General features: G+C 37.2%; 1 protein-coding gene across 8 annotated transcripts in view; it reads right to left on the minus strand.

Moving 5' to 3' along the window:
• JMJD1C (jumonji domain containing 1C) overlaps window positions 1–24,438 on the minus strand; it is a 370,899-nt gene that overhangs the window by 33,346 nt on the left and 313,115 nt on the right. For 3 of the 8 annotated variants that reach the window (XM_030941211.1, XM_010355195.2, XM_010355202.2), the window contains 8 exons: window positions 19,335–19,440; window positions 16,659–16,783; window positions 14,981–15,124; window positions 14,691–14,883; window positions 12,905–14,583; window positions 8,769–8,941; window positions 6,305–8,508; window positions 143–344 (listed from right to left, as the gene is read on the minus strand). In XM_030941211.1, the coding sequence (XP_030797071.1) occupies window positions 143–344; window positions 6,305–8,508; window positions 8,769–8,941; window positions 12,905–14,583; window positions 14,691–14,883; window positions 14,981–15,124; window positions 16,659–16,783; window positions 19,335–19,341 (4,727 nt within the window). In that variant the 5' untranslated portion in view covers window positions 19,342–19,440. Of the gene's footprint in view, window positions 1–142; window positions 345–6,304; window positions 8,509–8,768; window positions 8,942–12,904; window positions 14,584–14,690; window positions 14,884–14,976; window positions 15,125–16,658; window positions 16,784–19,334; window positions 19,441–24,438 lie in introns of all 8 variants that reach the window. The other 5 variants (XM_030941213.1, XM_030941212.1, XM_030941210.1 and 2 more) reach the window with 4 other exon arrangements.

The following is a 24,438-nucleotide window of genomic DNA, read 5'->3' on the forward strand; positions in this document are numbered from 1 at the left end:
ATAACTCTTTTATAATGTTTCCAAAACATGGAGACTCAAAGACTTATTCCCCCATCCAAAAGGGACACTCAGAATAACACTATATAATTTCCAATACTGAATCAATAAATTACTTTTTTCCCAATCTCATATTTCCACTTACCGTCTAAAGTAGTAAAATCTACAAAATACTGGTGAGTGAGCTGGTTCTTCTCCTTTTTTACTGCGAATAAGTCTACATTCTCGGCACTTTTGTAAATTAGGCCCTATCTCACAGCAGGAGTCATCCTGTAAAAAGGACTCCCCAGTTTGCTTCAGCTTCTTGACTTTACGCCAATCTTTCAATACTGAACGAGGAATGCCAGCTGTAAAATCAGTAGGAAAGTTTTAGCAAAGTTATGCTTTGTAGAAAGTTAAACTCCTTGAGATTAAATTCAAGTCATATATATATATATATATGAAATTCAAGTCAGTATATTGTGATAATACAATAAGACTTCAGTAAAGAAGCAAAGACATTAACAGCTGTAGGTACCAATTAATGACTAAAAAGTCTGCAGCAGCATTTCTATTTACTTACTAACCAATTCTACTAACCAAATGAACCTCTCTTATGTCAGGGTACTGAAAATGGAGAACTAAGTTTTCCAGCTGACTGAACTCTTTAAATATTAAATATTCATGTATGTATAATAGCAAACGTAAGAATCATTCATATTCTGTGTATATCAATAACTGAAAATACAGTCCTTCTATACCAAAAGTTGGTTTATGTAAGAGAAAGCTCTTTCAAGATCCACAGCAAGAACGTAAAGATCAAAGGTTTATATATTTAGAAACTACATGTTAGTCTCAACATATTTCTATTGAAATACATATCTGATTTTCCAAGGTAAGTGTGGCTCATTAAGACAAGTGGTAATTTTATAAAACCTGTACTTGGGAGAAGACGTGCTGAGCTATTTCTCCTAACATCTTTCCTTTATTATAATACCCTGCATTGGTATCAACATACTGATGGTGGCAGTATCTTTTAGAAAAATAAAAGCGTTCGAAGAAAGTAAAAGGAAAAAAAAATTAACTTGGCTATCTTTATTGATGAATTAAAAAAGCCATCAAAAAAGTAAAAAGGACAAAACTCTAATGCATTTTACAGTCTAATATATGAAAACAAAATCAACTTATTTACATACTCTACATCACTGCTCCATCACATTCACTGACTCTGTTATTAAGTATAAGAACACTGGCTGAAGTCATCTGTCATCTAGAGAGTAGGAAGAATTTCTGGACTGAGAGGAACTCCAAAAATTAAATGTTGTCTATTAAAATTTTTAAAAACGTATTTATTTAAAAGCAAGTTGGCCAGGTGCAGTGGCTCATGCCTGTAAGCCCAGCACTTTGGGAGGCTGAGGCGGGCAGATCACCTGAGGTCGGGAATTTGAGACCTGCTTGACCAACATAGTGAAATCCCATCTCTATTAAAATACAAAAAATTAGCCGGGCATGGTGGCGTGTGCCTGTAGTCCCAGTTACTTGGGAGGCTGAGGCAGGAGAATCACTTGAACCTGGGAGGTAGAGGTTGCAGTGAGCTGACACTGCGCCACTGCACTCCAGCCCGGAGACAGAGCAAGACTCCGTTCTTAAAAGAAAAAAAGAAAGAAAGAAAAAAAAAAGACAAGCTATGTTGGGGTCCAGACGCAGTGGCTCATGCCTGTAATCCCAGAACTTTGGGAGGCCGAGGTGGGTGGATTACTTGAGGCCAGGAGTTTGAGACCAGTCTGGCCAATAGGTGAAACCCTGTCTCTACTAAAAATACAAAAATTAGGCAGGCGTGGTGTCACGTGCCTGTAATTCCAGCCACTGAGGAGGCTGAGGCACAAGAACTGCTTGAGCCCAGGGGGCAGAAGTTGCAGTGGGGTGAGATCGTGCCACTGGATTCCAGGTTGGAATATATATAAATAAAATATATATAAATAAAATAAAATAAAATAAAAGCAAGTTATGTTGGGATCAGAAATTAGTTGTTGGTTTTAACTTCTAATTGTATTCTTATTGCACCCATATTACTGTATCTATATGTCAGACATTAGATTTACACAGTTTGCTATTTCTGTCATGCAGAAAGAATAAACTGTATTTCCTACCCTTGTGTTTTCTAATCATGCCCAATGTGTGGATCAGAGGTACAGCTCTTCTCCTGAGACTATACACTTCTTGCAGAAACTTAGAAAGCACTGTGTTTAAATAAACCATATGGAGTGGCCCATTTGAAATCAGGTCCAATTATTAAGCACATCTAGAATTGCTGCCTTGTTCTTTATAATTACATGCTTTCCCCTCTCTGTCTCTAACTTAGGGTAAGGAGCCATTTGGCTTAATCCACTAGAGAAACACCCATGTGTATAACCACACACATCTCCCAGTTATGGTATAAACCCATTTCCAGAAGACTTATGGAAAAGGTTGTTTCCTCCACTATGCAAAAGACAGATTTTTCCTATGAGCTGTGTAAAATATTCAGTTTTTACAAGTTGGAATGAACGACAGAATTGTTATACTGCTGATAAATTTTTATTTGATACACTTGCTTCTAATCATCTATTTACTTTTCAATTTATTACACTAGAATAAACTAAATACAGTCTATTTCCATTTTTTATTATATGCCTTTAATTCCAGATAATGGAACAGTTCAGAGTATGGAGCACCATACCACTGTGAACAACTTAGATAGTACTAAAGAATCAGACATTTCAAAGCAAATCTCAATTATGTGACACAAAACAGGCACTTGGAGCTTTTTTCAATAAAATAATAAATGAGTACAAAGACTTAAAAGGCCCAATTCATATGGAGAGCTTTCGATATTATAACTTTTGCTTCTAGACAAGGCCACATGACTGCAACTAACTCCTTTTATGAATTTAACTGTCATAGTATTTGTACAATAAATAAAACTTCATCCTTCAATTCCATATATATATACTTTACTGGCAATATATAAAATCTAAAAGTTTGAGATTAAGATACTTAGTCAACAAAAAAATACCTAACTCAATGGATACTTCTTCATTTATAGTAAGAACCTTAGTTCTCTAGTAGCAAATCCACAAATAGCTGCTCTAACAGAAAACTGAGGAGGAAGAAAATAAAGAGACAAATACTCGCCAAACATTAATCTCTGATGTGCCACCCCCTTAAAAAAATATTTTTTTGGAGATACAGAAATTAACTGTGATCATAAACCACTGGTGTTGTGTACTGTAGAATTTATATATTTAAATATAGTGGCAGTTTCAGATCATAAAATTAAATGTAAAAATTAGATAAAATGTAAGATAGAAGTAAATGAAACATAAAAATCAGTGGAGAAAAAGTGGCTGACTTTTAATTAAGAGAAACAAAAAGGCAGCAGATAGGAAAACATTCCAAAACAGTAGATAAAACAGAATCTATTATATCTAGCTTTAATGTACTAAGAAACACACTATTATGTGTATGTGTATATAAAATATATAATTATACATGTATAAGGGTGTATGTAATCACATTACACAGTTGAGGTGTAAGCCTAACTCATTCTTTTTGATTGACCATGACTGATGACAATTCTACTAAACATTAGAAAGAGAATGGACATTATTTAATCTATGAAGTAGATAATCCATTCATATTTAGAAGTTCCCTGGCTTATGAAAACTACCAACTTAAAGAACTTTTCTGTGCTCAGGAGACTGAGGCAGGAGGATTGCCTGAGACCAGGAGTTGGAGGCTGCTGTGCACTATGGTTACACCTGTGAATAGCCACTGCACTCCAACCTGGGCAATACAGGGAGACTGTCTCTAAAAACTATTTAAGAAAAAAAAGAAAAACTTTTCTAGGTAGCCTAGAAGAAAAACAAGTCAACTCTGTCCACAATTAACAGATGACATCTAATATTGACTTAATATTACTTTGGACTTGGTGAACAAATGGGTCATAAAACAGCCTCTCTAAAGCTACATGCTAGTTACCAAGCAGGCGAGATTTGACTAAACATTACAACCTGGGGAGAAAATACGCACTCATTCTGGTCCTTTTCTTAGAACTTACTTGTGAATATGTATATTCGTCTCAAGATGAAAAGAGAATACGTATTTCACTAAGACTTAATTTTACAAATGTAACTTCACGAGAGTTTTCTAGGCATTAAAACCTGGAAGGTACCTATCTGTTTTTTTTTGTTTTTGCTTTTTAAGTTGTACTCAAGTATCTGAACACCCAACACCAAAGGAAATGTCATATAAAACAGAAGAGAAACAATTAAATTGCTCACACTAAGCCTATTATGAATTCATGGGGGCAGTGAGGGAGAGTAAGGGGAACACATAAGAAAAAGCAACTCTGTATATAATCCAATATTCAAGTAAACGGCAGGTATCCTTCGATGTTAATCCCCCTCTCTGTCTTCTGACTATGCTTGCATTTCAGTCTGTCAGTCTCTGGCTCTAGTTGAGTTTGTCCTTTGTTCTTTCACTTTCTGACTGTCCTTTTCTATGACTCCATCCTCCTGTTTTCCTCTCCTTCACTTTGCCTCTGGTTTCCACACAGGCATGTGGAAAAACCTCATTCAGTTAAAAAGCACAAATGGGAGCCTTCAAGCATCCAAGTGCTTGTGAAAGTACTTCTTGAGTGTCCACATTGTCACAGATATTTCATATATTGTATGTGGATGAACACACGGACATAGTGAAACTAAGTGCTTTCTGCATTGTGCAACACACCTAAAAAGAAATAAGCAAACTGAGAAAAACTACTACTAGAGTAAAATGATATAGAAACACTTTATAGTGAATATTACTGTTAAGTATCCCTTAGTTTGTCTAGCTGTTGCCACAAACGATATATAATCAGTTTTGAAGCTATCAATTTGGCAATTCTTTAACATCGAAATGAATACACAAAACCACAAGCCTCCCTTTAATTTTTACCCATTAAGGACTGTTTGAATGAGCAGCATTAAATAGATAATAATTTCCATAAGCTTCCCATTCTGTCACCAGATAAGAGTGAAATATAGTCCACATTCATATTACTCTGAAGTAAAATTGGCCCTCCATTAACTGTGGGTTCCAAACCCATGGGTTCAACCTACCACGGATCAAAAATACTCAAGAGAAAAAAATATTCTACAAAGTTCCAAAAAAGCAAAACTTTAATTTGCCATGTGCAGAGTACTATGTTCAATCCTGCGTGAATGAAGTGATGTGTAAGGATTCTGTTAGGCATTATAAGGAATCTAGAGATGATTTAAAGTATACGGGAGGATGTATGTAGGTTTCATGCAAATATAGTCATACACTATTAGGCAATTTCCTCATTGTGGGAACTTCATAGAATGTACTTACACAAACCCAGCTTACAAAGCTGTACAGTACTTACTGTACTTTATACTATAGATAATTGTAATACAAAGTATTTACGTATCTAAACAAAGAAAAAGGTATAATAAAAACATAGTCTTACAATCTCATGATACCACTGTCATATATACATTCCATCATTTTTTGTTTATTTTTTGAGACATGGTCTTGCTCTGTTGCCCAGGCTGGAGTGCAGTGGTGCAGTCATGGCTCACTGCAGCTTCAACCACCCCAGCTCAAGTGATCCTCCTGCCTCAGCTTCCCAAAGTGATGGGATTACAGGAGTGAGCCACTGTGCCCAGCTGTGCATTCTGTCACTGACTGAAAAGTTGTTATGCAGCACATGACTGTACTATGCTATTTTATATAAGGGATGTGCACCTCTGTGAATTTTGGTATCTGTGGGGGGGTGGGGGAAGGTCCTGAAACCAATCCCCCACAGGTATACCCAGGGACAAGTGTAATTGTCTTCTAGAAATGTGCCTCAAAATATGTGTATGTGAGTAGAATTTCTTTCCTGACTACATCTTGGTAGAGGTAAACATCTTAGCTGATACTACGAATCCACTTTTGGTGTGACAGCCATAACTGCATTTTGACAATTCTTAAAAATGGCCAAAATATGAGTAACTACTAAATTCCACGCTGAGTTATGCAAATTACCTACAATGACTGTCAGGTAAAACATATACTTCTACAAGTCTTTTAAAAATGGAGGAATAAGTGTTCTCTCATTTCCTCTTAAAGGGGAAATGTTTGTGAAATGTAGAAACGAAATCAATGAGCATATACATAAAGCTAAGGCATGCAAATGAAGACAAAGGATGCCTTTAAGCTCACTGATCTTTAAAGAAGCACACTAATTCAGCTAAAACATTCAGCCCATTTTACCTGAGATAAAACAAAGTAACTGACTTACTATTACTGTTGCTTTGCAACTTCAGTTTACTTTTTTCTTTGGCACTCCTGCTGAGAACTCCATTGGGTTTCAAATCTTCTTCTATTTCACCTTTTCTCTTCTGCAAATCATTTTGCTTCTTTTTGTAAGTTGGCTTAGGTTGTCTTTTAGTCCTTTGCTCTGACTTGCTTTCACTTTCATCTGAGTCTCCACTTTCAGAGCCAGATTCGTAAGTTCTTTTGGCTTTTCTCCTATTGACTTTATCATCTTTTACATATTTATCAACTATGATCTTACTATCTACACTATTTTGTATATCACTAGATGTAGAGGCTATTAAGTTGACAGAACATGGCTTAATAATTTCTGATACAGAATTCCCTGAATTTTCCATTTTATTAGTATTTTTATCTTCTTCTGAATGTCTGGTGAGCCAGGCCTTTTTCAGTTTAGTATGGTAGTTTGGTTGACTTGTCTGGGAAGCTTGCCCATTTCCTACAGAGTTTGCTTTGTTAATTGTACTACAGATTACAGTGCTATCAAGAGGAAGGGAGGCTGAAAGTGTCTGACTTTTTATAGCATTAGGTTCAGTCTCACTGACATTACTACTTTTATACTGAGCTGCAGCCAATGCTGCCTTGTGCTTTTTTAAATGGATAAAATCAGTTGTGCCTGAGAACCCAGAACTGGGTTGAACAACACTTCCTGTCTTACTACTGGCCAACGTAACTGGTGCTGTGGTGCTGACCTTGCATTCTTGTTTCTGAGCCACTGGCTGACTGACACTTTTTGAAGATGTACATTCTGATGATGTAGAGGCCAAAATGGTATTTGATAAAGAAGAAATTGCTTCTGAACCACCCCAGCTGGAAACACTGGTAGTATCGGCAGCAGATGTGATTACATCCGTTTTGGTATTACACATTGTATTTACAGACATGACTGAACTGGGAACACTGCCCTGTGAGACAGCCTGAAAGTTTTTTTCAGATTTTGTGTGAACACTGTCTGAATTCACATTTGGCAAAATGATTCTTCCAGTTTCTCCGGCTTCTGCTAGTTTGAGGCAATCTGTTTTATGTGCCCCAGCTGAAGATCTTTCACTAACTCGATCTTTAGAAGCTAACTGCACTGCTGGCACACTATCAGTTTTTGTACTAGAGGACGGACGCACAATGACAGATGCCATAGCAGCCTGTAACTTTCCGCTGCTTTTCTCCACATGCCATTCGGTTTTCTCTTTGCTGAGGTTATTATTAGGTCTCCACATCTCTGTCAAACTCTGTTCTGAAGAACTCTTAAAATTTGCCTGAGAGTCTTTTGGCTCGGGTATTAGAGTTGGAGGCTTCTGTGACTCTTGAATTTTACCACCAGCATTTACTGGCATCACAGGAGTTAAAGTTGGAGGGGAAAGGCTACTATAGCTGCCTTCCTTTCTTTCCAGGCTGTGATGGATTGGTGGGTGAAATACTGGTGCTCTATGTAATGCAGGCATACTGCGGAGTGTATTTGTAGAAGAAACTGTCAAATGGGTAGGACTCCTACAGTCACTTCTGAAGGTTGTTACCGAGTGAGATGCAATCTGATGCGGAAGATGTTCTGGTATCTTGCTTACTAAACCTTCACTTTCTGGTTGGTGTTTAATCAAAGGTGGAGGCTTTGAAAGAGATGTTATAAATGAAGTCAGAGTTTGAGGATTAGCTGCTGCCGCCGCAAGGGCATTACTCTGTTTATCACCATAAATATTTGAAATTTCTTTGGATGGGTATGATCTTGGTGGTTCATTGACCACACTATTAGACAATGTAGTGAAATAGTTACTTTGGGGTAAACTCTGAGGCACTGAGTGCTTCATTTTATAAAGATCTGATACTGAGCGTTCTACATCCATATCTTGTTTGATGACATGGCTTTTAGGACTGGACGATGATGATGCCACTCTGGAATAATTCTCTCTCTCACCCTCAAGTCCCTTGATTTTAGTTGTAAAGGGAGCAACATCAATACTTTCTTGAAGAATTCGACGGTGTTCCTCTTTGTATTTGTTTAATCTCTCTCCAGTCTCCTGGGGTGGTCTCTGTAATTGATTTAATACTGGATCCACAAAATGCCTATGTAAGTGACAATCTTTTCCAGTCTGTGACCTATTTAGATCCAGGTCATTTTTTGCTGATGTGGATGCAACAGACCGTAATGGTTCCATAAAAGCTTTCCTTTCTAATTCTCTGTAAAGAAAATACACAAATATTTCTGTAACCACTTTTTCCTGCAAAATACAAAGACAGCTTTTATGCAATATCATTCTATTATGAAAGTAAAAGACATCTTTGCATGTACTCTAATATTATAACAAATTCGAAGAAATATCAAAACAGAACAAGCCTAATCTTAAGATATGTGTTAACTTAAAATTTACTGTTTAAAAGGCAAATTAAGAAAAATTATGAACAAGGTATTTATAATTTTTAAGCATTGGTGAACTTACTCCTTATGATGATCTACTAAAGTTTTTGTCAGTGGTGGACTGGAATGGGCTGTAATTTTAAGAGGCCGATGAGGCTCTGCACTGGAAGGTCTGACAGGAATGTGACTAAGTAATCCAATACCATCTGCTGAGGTCACAGGGGTGGGCTGATGTAGCCAAGGACTGGGAGAATTCTATTAAAAACAAAACAAAACAAAACAAAAAACCTAGATTTCAGTTACCAGAAAAAGCTAAACACCGTGTCACAGTAGGACTGGGTATGCTCTTGGTGGTTTATGAGTTCATTCAAATAGCAGTTTATTTGGGAAACTTGCAACTTTTTCTAAATACATCTTATGAGAAATAGTCAAATAATAGCATAATTATACAGATTTTTCCATATCATAATCAGTATTAAAGAATAATTTATTGTCATCTTACTAAAAACAGATCTTGAAATCAGTGCCTTTAATTTACTATAAATGCCATGTACAGAACCTAGCTTATATGATTTCCTAAGATTCTAACAGCAAAAGAATATATATTGCTAACAGTAAAAACAGAATATTCCTAAAACACATTTCACCAGAAGTAGAAATTATAACCAAATTAATTTGTCAATTTTTGTCAACAAAAATAATTAACTTTTCCAATGTAACAATTTACTGACAACTGGCAGATAATTACATTTCAAAACCCAAATGTACTCCCCATTTCACTCTAAGCTATAAACAAGGTTGGACCATTAACCTTGGAGGTATAGAGGTCTAATAAAGTTAATTTTTTACATCAATATGCTGCCTGTCTCGTAACTGAATATAAGGTGACAGCAACCTCTATAAATATTTTATGTACTTATAAACACGGAGGCTAGACAGTCATGGTCTAAGTCCATATATATGTGACACATACTGAGTACTGCTCCTTTCCAAGCCATTTTTAAGTTACTTAAATCCGTTTTCCAGAGTTTGGATATTAAGGAAAAAGACACAAATCTTTAGCCAGCTCTTGGCTCCCCTGGGTTCCTCTAGCTAGCTTATCTTTCTGCAGCTGCAGCTACGTTAATGACATGAGAGTGAAGGATCAGAATAAAAATGTGAGTGCAACAATAAAAACAGAAACCTTGAATTAATAATGTGAGTGCAGTAGGGCACTTGGGCCACCAGGCCTGCTTTCTATTCTGGTAAAGAGGATAATATAGTGATTAGTGATTCTTCACTGAATTTGACTATGCAACATACAGGTTCTAGTAGGACTCCCATCTACCGCAAGATCAACAGCACCCTCCAAAATGGTAATGGGAAGCTTGTGATCAATGGTAGCATAATTCTGGAACTGAGATCTTGTCAACCTCAAATGTGGTGATGCTGGTGCAGAATAAACTGTGGGGATCACTGGTGAGACTTCATTAAAGGCCAAAGGTCATATGAAAGTGAGCCAAAAGGAGTCCATGCTTGCAACAGGAATAAACCACAGGAAACATCTTTCAAAACTGGTAGACCTTATGCAAGATGCAGCATCAACCACTTGGTGCCTCTTATCATCAAAATTATTCATCACATGGTTGGGCTTGATGGCTCATGCCTGTAATCCCAGCACTTTGAGAGGCTGAGGCAGGAGGATCACTTGAGGTCAGGAGTTTGAGACCAGCCTGGCCAGCATGGTGAAACCTTGTCTCTACTACAAATACAAAAAATTAGCCAGGTGTGGTGTTGCAAACCTGTAGTCCCAGCTACTTGGGAGGCTGAGGCAGGAGAATCACTTGAACCCAGGAGGTGGAGGTTGCAGTGAGCCGAGATTGCATCACTGTACTCCAGCCTCGCAACAGAGTGAGACTCCATCTAAAAAAAAAAAAAAAGTGTATCCATCACAACTTGGGAACGATAAGAAGACTCGTGGCCACTGTCCACCCAAATCCTTTCACAAACTTTGGCATGACGAACAGCATGCTTTTATCTATTGGCATCACTTATGTTATATGTAAAAAATATTATCCCTGAGTAAAAGAGAAAGTCACTACAACTGCCTTCTAAATCACCACCCCCAACTGTGATCTCACTTTACTTTAGAAAGCTGTCAAAAAAGATGACGTTAAGGTGTTAAAAACACCCATGTGAGGCAGAGGTTGCAGTGAGCCGAGATCGCGCCACTATACTCTAGAGCTTGGGTGACAGCGAGACCCCGTCTCAAAAAAAACCCCACAAAAAAACAACAAAAACACCCATGTTCACTGCAGCATTATTCACCACGGCTAAGAGGTGAAAGCAACGCAAGTGTCCACAGACAGATGAATGGAGAAAGAAAATAGGGCACATACATACAGTGGAATATTATACAGCCTTAAATAAGAAGAAAATCCTGTCACATGTTGCAACATGGATGAATCTCAAGAATATTGTAGTAAGCTAAATAAGCCAGTAACAAAATGATAAATATTCTATGATTCTACTCATAGAAAGTATCTAAAGTCATGAAAACCACAGAAACAGAAGAAAGGCAGTTGCTAAGGGCTGGCGGGGAAGGGGAATTAGTGTTTAATGGTTATAGTTTCAGTTTTACAAGATGAAAAAGTTCTAGAGACCTGCTGCACAACAATGTGAACATACTTAACACTACTGAACTGTATATTTAAAAATGTTTAAGATGGCACATTTAATGTTATGTACATGTGTGTTTTTTAACCACAAAAACAAACAAGGTGTTAAAAAGAGATTCTGAGCCGGGTGCGGTGGCTCAAGCCTGTAATCCCAGCACTTTGGGAGGCCGAGACGGGTGGATCACGAAGTCAGGAGATTGAGACCATCCTGGCTAATACGGTGAAACCCCATCTCTACTAAAAAATACAAAAAAAACTAGCCGGGCGAGGTGGCGGGCGCCTGTAGTCCCAGCTACTTGGGAGGCTGAGGCAGGAGAATGGCGTAAACCCGGGGGGCGGAGCTTGCAGTGAGCTGAGATCTGGCCACTGCACTCCAGCCCAGGCGACAGAGCGAGATTCTGTCTCAAAAAAAAAAAAAAAAAAAAAAAAAAAAGAGAGAGAGAGATTCTGGGGGATACTTGATGAGCATCCTAGGATGTACAAAGGACAAGGCTGTCTCCTGGGAGTTTAAAAGTGATATCAATTTTTCCATTTTTTATACTGGGGCAGGTATTGCTCTCAACAACCATTTTTTAGTGTAAAAATGAATTTGCTATAGAAACCACATAGCTTATGAATGAACAAGAGCCTTATACCAGCACCTTCAGCAATACTGTTAGGCAGACAAAATCTCAGCTGCAGCTTTACCCTCAAATACTGGGAATCTGCAACCTTGAACACCCTTAAGGGAACAAGGGGGTTAAACAGTTAACACTGTACTATACCATTAATATACAAATACACATCTGGAGAATATTAACAATTTGTTTTTAAGAATAATTTGATAATATATATCAAAAGCCTTAAAATTTTATATAAATTTTAGAAATTTCATTTCTGGGAATTTGGCTGAGCAAAATAATTATGTATAATTTGTATTATATATTATAATTATCACATAATTATTGTATAATTATAATTATGTATAAATTGGTATAATTCTTATACCAAAAATCAGCTGGGCGCAGTGGCTCACACTGTAATCTCAGCACTTTGGGAGGCCGAGACAGGTGGATCACAAAGTCAGGAGTTGAAGACCAGCCTGCCCAACATGGTAAAACCCCGTCTCTACTAAAAATACAAAAATTTGCCAGGCATAGTGGCAGGCACCTGTAATCCCAGCTACTCACTCAGGAGGCTGAGGCAGGAGAATCACTTGAACCCAGGAGGCAGAGGTTGCAGTGACCCGAGATCATGTCACTGCATTCTAGCCTAAGTGACAGAGTGAGACTCCATCTCAAAAAAAAAAAAAAAAGAAAAAAAGAAAATATACCCAAAATTTATATGTATAATAAATATTACAATCTATAAAGTTTTACTTCCTTAAACTAACTCTTTTTATAAACAGGCTTTTCTGAGGTTTCAGCTCCCACTCTTGAGGTTACTAAGCGTATGGAAAAACCACCGAAAAGTTCTAATATATTTTATAATAGGAAATGACCTAAAACATAGATGAAATATTGAAAAAGCACCTGTACATGTTCATTTATATTGATATGTGGCAAACTACAGTGTAACTTACCCTCCTTAATGAAGCTTCAGCATTAACTGCATTTTCTGGGTGAACCCACTTAGAAGAAGGCAAACCGAGTCCTGAGTATGCATGTGTTCCATTTGGATACTGCCAAATAATTGGATAAAGTCCAAGCTGATTATATGAAGCAGAAGGATGGGCTTGTCCAAGAAGATGAGGTGACTGGTGCTGTAACAACTGTTGTTGTTGCTGGTGTGCTAGTGCTAAGTGGCTCAAGCTGCTGGCATGAGCACTCTCTAGTCGTTGGTGGCCACCAAGTAAGGAGGCAGTAGGCACTCCAGGTAACACAGTGGGAAGTAAATGAGGGTGATGAACAGCATGGTGTGGACCACTAGTCAGAGGATGAGTGTTAATGGCAGGTAATGGAGTTTGACTAGATGATCCGGCTAGTAAATGGGGTGCAGGAGTTAAGGCAGGATGATGGGTACCTGGATTTAAACAGGTTCTATGAGATGAGGAGTGAAGAGGAAAAGGATGCTGGCTTAGGAAAGGTGAAATATGATTAGCTCCTGTTTCTGACCCAATAAGTGCAGGATCTCTGTAAACTGTAAAATGCTCATTTTTATCAATGATAAGAGGACTCTTTGTAGTTTCTAATGTACTGCTTCGAGTAGGAATTGGATGAAAACTGCATCTTGACAGCTCATGTTCTATCTTATTTGCCAGTCTTCTTTCACCAGTAGCTTGGCTGTTCACATAAGTGGTCTTAGACTTTACAGAATCAGGAGAATGAGTTATTTTGGGTTTAACAACTTCAGGTGACGGACTGGATTTTATCTTGTGAGTATCTACTGAAGTATTAAGTTTAGATTTTATAGTCTCTGGAGGTGGACTTCGCTTATGCAGCTTATCTTCCACGACAGAAACCACACTTAAAGGAGAAATGTAAGAGACATACTTCTCTTTTTCCATGTTCAAGTGATCATTTCCTGAAGAAGCATTTGTAACACTTGATTGGGTAAGATCCACTTTAACTACATCACTGACCCAGCTCTGGTCAGAATCTTGTTTTGCTGTTTCCAAGAATTTTGCATTTGCAATAGAGTGTTTTGAATCACTAACATTAGGATCCATTTTCTGAAGTGTCTGAAGGCCAAAGGTACTTGAGTTTTCCTGAGCCACCTTTTCTAAATTAGTGTCATTTGTAATATCAATAACACATTTTGGTGTGGGTGGTCTGGATACAAACTTCTCCTTTGGTAGTAATTCCATGGTATGTGTTTTTTCCATACTGCATTCCTGAGGAAGTAAATCATTAGAATTATGATCAGAAACTGTGGACTGTTCTGACGAATGGATAATCATATCTTCTTGAAGCTGAGTGTCAACAGACTTCCGCTTCTCTGCTTCTTCATGTTTTTCATCTTCCTGTATATGATCCCAGGGAGGCTGGCTATCTTTTAGGGTCTCTTCTCCTGCCTTCTCATTATTAGGGGATTTTCCTTCTTCTCCATTTATTTTTGAAGTATTTTTATTTTTCAATTCATTCTCTGACTTCTGTTCTGATGAATTATCTATTATTCTCTTATTTGAATTTTCTGAGTCGCTGCTCTCAGAAAAGTCTGAAACATTGTCAGTTCGAAGTCTTTTCATATTTAGTTTCTTTTCATCCTCCTCAGGTTTCCTTCTTTTATTCATCAAGTGTTTGTTTTTACCTTTAGGGTTTTCTGTAGGATTAAAGAAAGAACAATCTTATTTTTCATACTAAATAAGCGTATTTTAAAATGTATTTTTGTTTCGTTTTCATTCCCTTAAAAAAAAAAGTGGGTCCTACCGCCTCGTGATATATAATCATATTTTTCCTCCTTCATCTTCTCTTCATCTGGTATACTGCTATCTGAGCCCTTCCTCTTATTTGGACGGATACTTCTTTGTTGCTGTTGCTGGTGCGTATTCTGTTTTGGTACAGCAGCTTGGGAGTTCATTGCTGGTCTGGGACTATTTGCTTGAGCACGTGTATAATGGCTCTAAAAATAACCAATTAACAGTAATTGTTTACTACCTGGTTTCTACTAGCCTAAGGAAAAATATTTTACAGAAATCCATCCCTAATAACATACATACGTGAACAGCGTTGACGTTTTGATTGGCACGAGACCTGCGTCGTGATGTAATGCCAATATTTTCACCTTTTAACAAAGAGTGAACAACATCATCTAGAAAGGTCATTTGAACCATAGAAGGATCGACATTCTGTGGTTCTAGTACCTAATCCATGATACAAAACAAAAACAAAAATTAAATAGAATGAGCTAATCAAATATTTGGTATAATTTCTTTACTCGGTAGAAATGTTTAGAAATCAGCTTGGGATCCCTAATTTATAAGATTCTGTTACAATAATTTACTTTATTCACTTAAGACAAAATTACCTTTTTAACATTCTGAAACTCACCGTTTCAACTGCTAACCAAGAATTAAAAAGCAAATATATTTACTGCAAGTAAATCTTGAAAAACAAGGGTATTAATCAAGAATACAGATGCCAACAATGATACTAAAAAACAAAAGCACAGACGCCAAGATATGAAATGTATTTTAAAAATAGAAAGTAATTTTCAAAAAGCAGTTGTAAAATAAAACTCAGAGGTAGACTTTAGGGAGAAGAAAAAGACAAAAATTGTGCAAATGAATAATTTTTAAAATGTGGTTAAAACTATTTTAACAATTCAAGGCAGTTTTCTGCTTTAAGAGGTAAAAGTTTGTCACTGTTTTAGGGAAAAAAATCAAACGCAATGAAAGAATAACATTTATTTAGCATTTTATCTACATTTTAACCAAAGTATTCACTTTGAATTGTGTATAAAGGAGCTCTATCAGATAATCTCCACAATCCAATCAGGCAGGAAGGTATAAATATCTATTTTTTCTACATAAACAATAGCTTTAAAAATGAATATTTTTTGTATTAAAAAAAAAATTGAAATCTCAAGACTTTCAGACTGGTACTTAAGACTCCATAGGATTCAGGTGCGGTGGCTCATGCCTGTAATCCCAGCACTTTGGGAGGCCGAGGTGGGCGGATCATGAGGTCAGGAGATCAAGACCATCCTGGCTAATATGGTGAAATCTCGTCTCTACTAAAAATACAAAAAAATTAGCCGGGTGTGGTGGTAGGTGCCTGTAGTCCTAGCTACTCAGGAGGCTGAGGCAGGAGAATGGCGTGAACCCAGGAGGTGGAGCTTACAGTGAGCTGAGATCATGCCACTGCATTCTAGCCTGGGTGACAGAGCGAGACTCCATCTCAAAAACAAAACAAAACAAAACAAAACAAAGAAACTCCATAGGAAACCTATAATCCTTAAGATTCACCATAAAACTTAATTGAGCATACCAACACTGACATCTGATGTGAGAAGAACTGTAGTGTTTAAGTTTTCACTGATGAAAAGAAACGATTTGGGAAACATTTTTATTACTGGAGGGACAGAAAAACTGCAACTCTGAGAAAGAAAATTTTAGCTGATCTAAGGATTTTAAAAAGACTAATCAATTAAAAGAGTTTAATGCCTCTATTTTAGGAACTGATTTTATCAGTGTTGAAATAAATTGAGCATCACTGTCTCCCTATGACCTGAAATGACCTCTATGAAATATCAGATACACTTAAACTTACTAGAATTACAGGACCAAAAACCATAGAGAAAAAAATTATTTAGTATCAAATTGTTGATGTATTTTGGGGGGCACAGACGATCTGAACTTCTAAAATCTCTACAAAAATATCAGTCGAACTATTTACCTGATCATTCATAACGATCATGGTGCGGGTGAAGAGATCATGATGAGTAATTATGCCAGTAAACCACTGGGTGGCAGAGTCTTGTCTATATACTCTCACTCTGTATCCATTTAAGGAATAAGGACCTTTAAAAAAACACAAGAAATAGAAATATTTTAAATGGAGACATTTTCATTTAATAACTGCCTTTTAGAAGAAACATGAGCTAGTGTATAATAGTAATATACCCAACTATCAGTTTTCAAAAAAATGTTTTAGAAGTAAATAAATATCCTTTCAAATGAATCATTCTGAAGTTACTATATGCACTGCACTAGACCTACACATTTCCTGATTCAACAGAAATAAAATAAGAGAGAAGGAAGGTTTCTAGGATCACAAGTTAATAAGAGAACAGTTCAAAATGCAAAGTTACAATAGTGTAGAATGCAGTAAGGTCACAAAGCTACTTAGTAAGATTGCGGAAGTTGACTTACATGGTTGAAATAGAAAGATTAACTTGCAACTTGATGTTTGAGTCTTCCAGTTGCCAAAACTTTACCATAAACAACTACAAATTTTGATTTGCTATAACAGCCAGGAAAAGCTGCTAAAAGTCTTAAAAAAGAGATTGGCTAAGTGAATTTATACATACAGCACTAAAAATTTTAAACAAAATATGGTACACTTTTGTAAAACTCACTTTTTCAAAGGATATTCTTGTATAGATATCCATTAGAAAATTTAAAAATTACATATTAAAGATATTTATCTACAGATATTCAGCTATGTCTAATAAAACAAGTCACTCTACAGAAGAGGATACTGAGATGAAAATGATCTTTAATTCACAGGTATTAAAACGGTATCAAATACTTTAACAAAGAACTGAAAGGGAAAAAACTGCTATACCTTAATAATTTACAAAGTGCTTTCAAAATTTTCAAGTGCTTATTTAATTCTCTCTCTTAAGTATTGTTAGCCCTTTTACAAAAATCAAGAAAGTGAGAGGTTGACAGATTAGGTAAAATTTTAAGTCAAAGATCTGGGACTGAATTTATTTTTCTGATGTTCTTTCTTCTACAGTTACAACAGATTCAACCATTAATCCTTTGCCAGCTTTAAATATATATATATAAATCAATGAACTGTAGAAAGTATTCCAAATGACCTGTAAATTAAATACGTTCATCTAGAGAAAAGTAAAGATGTTGACTGGCTATAATTTAAGGGAGGTGATGCGTAAACACTGTTTAGTAGCCATATCAATTATATAAACTTCAGTCTTTTCTAACTATTGAAGAATAAGACTTTGTATTACTTTTTCTAAATAATATAGGACATGCTTATAGAGTAATTTGAAATATGATCAGTTTTCAATTCCCATTAACAAACAATTTACACTGGTTTGTTCCCACTACTTAACATAGGTTAGAGTCAGCCTCACACAATTCTGCATAGAAAGAATAGGGACTATACTGCCCCTTAATCTTTTCTCCTCTAAGGATACAATGCAGAAACAAAATATTATTTTTATACAATTTGCCTGGTTTCTTCAACAAATTAATTGCAAGGAAAGGGAACAAAAAGAGTAACAAAGGGGATGTACCAAACAATCACCATGTGTGGACCTTTTCGGAATCCCTTGATTTTAAAAAAACAAATCAAACCTGTTAAAATATTTGACATTTGTGAGACAAACGAAAACTTGAAATACCTACTATTTAAAATTTAAAAACTTACTTTTTTCAGAATAATGTTCCAGCATTGTTTTGTTTTAAAAAATGGATAGAATAGGGTGATGTCTGAAATTTGATAGAAGGGGGTATGGACAACACAGGATCAGCCAAGATTTGATAGTTATTGGGGCTGGGAGATAGGTGAAGGAAAGTTCACTGAAATATTCTATTTTTGTGTGTGTTTGAAATTCTTCATAGAAAAGTTTAAAGAATATTTAACCTAGGAAGAATTAAATATGTAGATGATCCACTACTGTACACGCCCATATAAAGCAAACAGCTTTGGGATTCTCTCTTGATGCTTAATGGCATGGAAGTTGACGGTCGAGATAAACATGGGAATTTAACAACAAAATTCCATTCACAAAGACATTCGACAACTGTTCATGCCATATTGTCTCACTTCCCATTCAATTTCCAAAAAACCTGTATTTACAATACATGATTTTACTGACAGAAATGGGCATTGCTAAAAATTATCAAACCCCACTGGTTCGAAGGTCACATGTTTTAACATACTAACAAAGGAAATAAAAGACTAGTAAATTTCTGAAAAAGGTGCACTGATGAAATAGGCCACTTTTACCAGATACGAAGAATATTCTTCAAAGGAAATAAATGGTGACTGTGGGCAACCCTCTACTGCAAACAATGCTTCCTTCTCCAGGAAAGACACACCTACAGAATTCCATAATATGCAATTTTCTGTCAACAAAACACCTGTGTGTGGCTGTAATTTCATGACAGGCATTTAGCTCAAATAAGTTAATAAACTCGTGAAATTATCAACTTTCCATGAAAATTATTATGACTCTGTTATTATTTTCCTGGCTATACATAACTCAAAATACTGGACTGGGCCTTCTATTTATATTGCACACAATTGAATAACCAAAACCAAATATGATAAGTTGCCTAAGATCCAAAAAACTTTAATGCATAACTTCAAAATAGTTACCTTGCATAAAAATCTCCTGAACCTTTTGTTCCTTTACCCAGACTTTCACTTCCTCGTGAAGCTGCGGGTTGTCCCTGAGAACTGGGTTTAGGCTGTCTATGTCGTCCTAGAATTATAGATTAAAAGAAAGGTCCATGTTACGCTCTCCTACCATTAATGTTACAGACTTTCCCTCCTATACATTCTAAGGACTGAGGAAAATTCCTTTGATCTAAATGTACCAAAAACACAAATTCATGAGTTATAGTTCATTGGCAACTGTATAACAAAAAAGCGTAAGAAGTTAATCTGTGGTAATATTTGACCCTTGACAACAATGTCCTAAAGTCAAAATTTGAAATTAATGTGTTTTCTAACTTTTAAAGTATAGCCTTATTCAAGTCATCTTTTTTTTTTTTTTGAGACGGAGTCTCGCTCTGTCGCCCACACTGGAGTGCAGTGGCCGGATCTCGGCTCACTGCAAGCTCCGCCTCCCGGGTTCACGCCATTCTCCTGCCTCAGCCTCCCAAGTAGCTGGGACTACAGGCGCCCGCCACCATGCCCAGCTAGTTTTTTTTTTTTTTGTATTTTTTAGTAGAGACGGGGTTTCACCGTGTTAGCCAGGATGGTCTCGATCTCCTGACCTCGTGATCCGCCTGTCTCGGCCTCCCAAAGTGCTGGGATTACAGGCTTGAGCCACCGCGCCCGGCTCAAGTCATCTTTTTAAGGGATTCACTATTGGAAGCAATATACAAATCAAATAACATCAGGTCATTTAAGGGTGTTGGCAGAAGAACTGAGGTGAACATTTTAATGCCGATATATACACAGATGACTTACTGACCTTCCCATAATACTTAACCTCTAGAGTTTGAAACTACTTTTATTCTGTTCTAATTTAAATGTCATCAAATTAAGTTCTACTTACAGTCATCTGACCAGTAATTTTACTGCTAAAATTTTTATTTCTTGAAACTAGCGCCAAAACACCCAGACAATCAAAAATACATTATTGATGGTATTACTCTCATAACAGGGTGGATCTAGACATAGAAATAACTGATTCTCTCTCACTGGAGATGTGAATCACACAATCACATGATTTCCCACAATTTGCTGGTCTCCCACTGGACTCTGACATTCTGTTCTCTCTCTCTCTCAAAGTACCTCTGCTGCTCCTGTATTTGAGATCAGCTGCAGTAACACGAGAGTAGCTGGGAAGAATAACAGACCAGCACTGTCAAATGGCAGCTATTTTAAAAGTGGACAGGAAGGGCTGGGTGCAGTGGCTCATGCCTGTAATCCCAGCAACTTTGAGAGGCCGAGGTGGGCGGATCACGAGGTCAGGAGATCGAGACCATCCCGACTAACATGGTGAAACCCTGTCTCTACCAAAAATACAAAAAAATTAGCTGGGTGTGGTGGCAGGTGCCTGTAGTCCCAGCTATTCGGGAGGCTGAGGCAGGAGAACGGTGTGAACTCGGCAGGTGGAGCTTGCAGTGAGCCGAGATCACTCCACTGCACTCCAGCCTGGGTGACAGAGCAAGACTCCGTCTCAAAAAAAAAAAAAAAAAAAAAAAAGTAAAAAAGTGGACAGGCAGATCATGGAAACCAGTGAATAGAACAGAGCTAAACTAAGTGAACTATATCTGATGAATAAAAAACAATTTGGCAACTTCGAAAAGCCAAAAGGTGGCTGAAGTGTAAAAAATAAAAAAGGACTCCTAATCAAGTAGGTCATACTTCACTCTTCAAAGTCTATCCAGGTATAATGTTTCCTTCTCATACTGCTTTTAAGGCACTACTCTGTATTTTTAGAGTAATATTGTGGTAAATATTCTATCTGATATGTACTTAAACATAGTGAAAGCCAACAGGACAAAGTAAGGGCCTTCAAATTAACTATGTTCCTTGGAAAATATATAGAAGCACTGCTTTATAGCAGAAAAAAATACTAGAATGAAAAAATGTCATACAAATAAGTAGGCAAAATCTGTCATTTTGGGAGGAAAAAAATGGGCATTAACATGTCTTTCTTTACTTTGCAAAGAAACTTTCTAGCAATCTCTTTTCTCTGCACCCCCTCAATAATACAGTGGACACTTAGAAATCCTATCAGACTCTAACCCTCTTAATGCACATCAGCTGACAGTCTAGTCTAGAACAAACAGAACACAGGAAACTTTTTTTTTTTTTCTTTTTGAGATGGAATTTTGCTCTTGTTGTCCAGGCTGGAGTGCAATGGCGTGGTCTCGGCTCACTGCAACCTCCGCCTCCCAGGTTCAAGTGATTCTCCTGTCTCAGTCTCCCAAGTAGCTAGGGTTACAGGCTCATGCCACCATGCCTGGCTAATTTTTGTATTTTTAGTAGAGACGGGGTTTCATCATACTGGTTAGGCTGGTCTCGAACTCCTGACCTCAGGGTAATCTGCCTGCCTCGGCCTCCCAAAGTATTGGTATTATAGGTGTGAGCCACCACACCAGGCCCATAGAAAACTATTTTACAAGGAAAACCATTACTAATTTCAGACATCTCTGACAGCAAGTTCTTTTAAAATTTCTGTCACTTTAAAACTTCCATACATAAACATCCATAAACCTTTTCCATAATATAGGGAATTATAAACTATTTTTTCTGTGCTGTTTTATTTTCAGAGACACAGTCTCACTCTTGCCCAGCCTGTAGTGTACTGGGCACGATCTTGACTCACTGTAATCTTCGCCTCCCAAGTTCAAGCGATTCTCCTGCCTCAGCTTCCTGTGTAGCTGGGATTACAGGTGAACGCCACCACACACAACTAATTTGTGTATTTTTAGTAGAGACAGGGTTTCACCATGTTGACCAGGCTGGTCCAAACTCCTGGACTCAAGCGATCTGCCCACCTTGGCCTCCCAAAGTGCGGGGATTACAGGTGTAAGCCACCACGCCTGGCTATAAACTGTTTTTAAAGAAGCACTGCCAACACCTTGCAGACAAGTACAGTTTATATAACCAGTTGCCTGTGTTGAAATTTTACAACTTATAACTCATTTATTTATATCTTATTTATTCAACAGGTTAAAATAATGGGCTATAAAACCAGCTGCCTATGTTGAAATTTTACAAGTTATACCTACTAGGATATATAATCTATTTCTTCAACATTTATTTATAAATATTTTTTGTTTTGTTTTGAGACGGAGTCTCACTCTGTTGCCCAGGCTGGAGTGCAGTGGTGCAATCTCGGTTCACTGCAACCTCCGCTTCCCGGGTTCAAGAGATTCTCATGCCTCAGCCTCCTGAGTACCTGGGATTACAGGTGCCCACCACCATGCCCGGCTAATGTTTTATATTTTTAGTAGAGACGGGATTTTGCCATGTTGGTCAGGCTGGTCTCAAACTCCTGACCTCCTGATCCACCTGCCTCGGCCTCCCAATGGGATTATAAGCATGAGCCTCTGCATCCAGCCTTATAAATATTTTTTCAACAGGTTAAAATAATGGGCTGTATTTCCAAGATCATTAAACAACATACAAATATTTTTCCAACAATGAACTATTAATTTTCTAGTGGAAATAGAATACCATTAAAAACTGTTAATTTGAGTCCCTCTACTGATACAACTTTATGTTAGTTCAAACTCTGGTCTCTCAATCTCCTCATCTATAAAGGAGAGTTACTAATATTTCCCTCTTTTTCTATCTTAATAAATGTTTTAATAAGATTTTTTCTTATGTACAAAAATTAGCTTTCTTAAAACATCTAATTCTGAATTATGACATTTGAGTACTGAATGATGTGAACTACTTGGTTAATTAAAACCCACAAAAAGTATCCCAATGCACTGCCTGATTTATGACAGCATTGTTGTTGCTGAACTGCTCCCCCTCGTCTACATATAGTACTCTGTAAGTTACAGGAATTTCTGTTACATCATCATTCCTATTTTAAAGAGGACTGTTAAAGGTTAAATGAGTAAATCTTGTAACAAAGTCAATTAGTTTTTTTTTACAAAATATATTTACTGACTTGAGTAATTTTGTACAGGTGCTAAATGTTAGATACAATCAACAAGGCTGACTTACAGATAAGATAAATTAAGGGTCTTCAATTACAAACTAGCTATAAATATCCACTATCTTGCACAGAATTTAAAAGGTCTTCAGCTGTGCCTTGAGCTTGTATGAGATTAAAAATCCACTTAATGGGCCGAGATCGCACCACTGCACTCCAGCCTAGCAACAGAGTGAGATTCTTTCTCAAAAAAAAAAAAAAAAAAACCACTTAATGGCACAGTCTTCACATTTCACACTTTAAAGACAGTAACTATAAGTAGTTACCTATATATAGTTTTTATCTCGAATAACTAATACCTATTAATTTTTCAAATACAAGTCACCTCGCTAAGAGACAGGACCCTCTGTGAACCTCTCCTCTGGCATAAACTGTAGCCTATTTGAGCTACCAGTTATAACCTCCAGCAAATGACAAATGGAAAAAAATCAGTTCACTAAGATCTGCTTTATTAGAAACATATACAGAACACAGAAAAAGTTCAAAAAACATCTTAAATGAGGTTTGGGAGTACATCATTCACTTGTGTCTTGTTCCCCCTTTTGCAAAGATAGACATGAACTCTAATTGAACATTAGACGCCTTAATGTACTGATACAGAAAAACAGCTAACATAAGACCAGGCACGGTGGCTCACACCTGTAATCCCAGCACTTTGGGAGGCCGAGGCAGGTGGATCACCTGAGATTAGGGGTTCATCCTGGCCAACACGGTGAAACCCTGTCTCTACTAAAAATACAAAAATTAGCCAGGGGTAGCAACACATGCCTGTGAATCCCAGCTACTGGGGAAGCTGAGGCTGGAGGCCGGAGAATCACTTGAACCCGGGAGGCAGAGGATGTAGTGAGCTGAGATGGTGCCATTGCACTCCAGCCTGCGCAACAAGAGCGAGACTCCATCTCAAAAAACAAACAAACAAACAAACAAAAAACTAACCTAATGGTGCATTTACTATGGCAGAAACTGTGCTGGGTGCTTTCCATACAGTATCAATTGTTTTAACAACTTTGTGAGCTGAAATACATAGTATGTTCGGAGAGGCTCATGGTTACAAGCAGGAAGTGACAGAGC

This window comes from Rhinopithecus roxellana, chromosome 11 (assembly GCF_007565055.1).
Source record: "Rhinopithecus roxellana isolate Shanxi Qingling chromosome 11, ASM756505v1, whole genome shotgun sequence".
NCBI lineage: Eukaryota > Metazoa > Chordata > Mammalia > Primates > Cercopithecidae > Rhinopithecus > Rhinopithecus roxellana.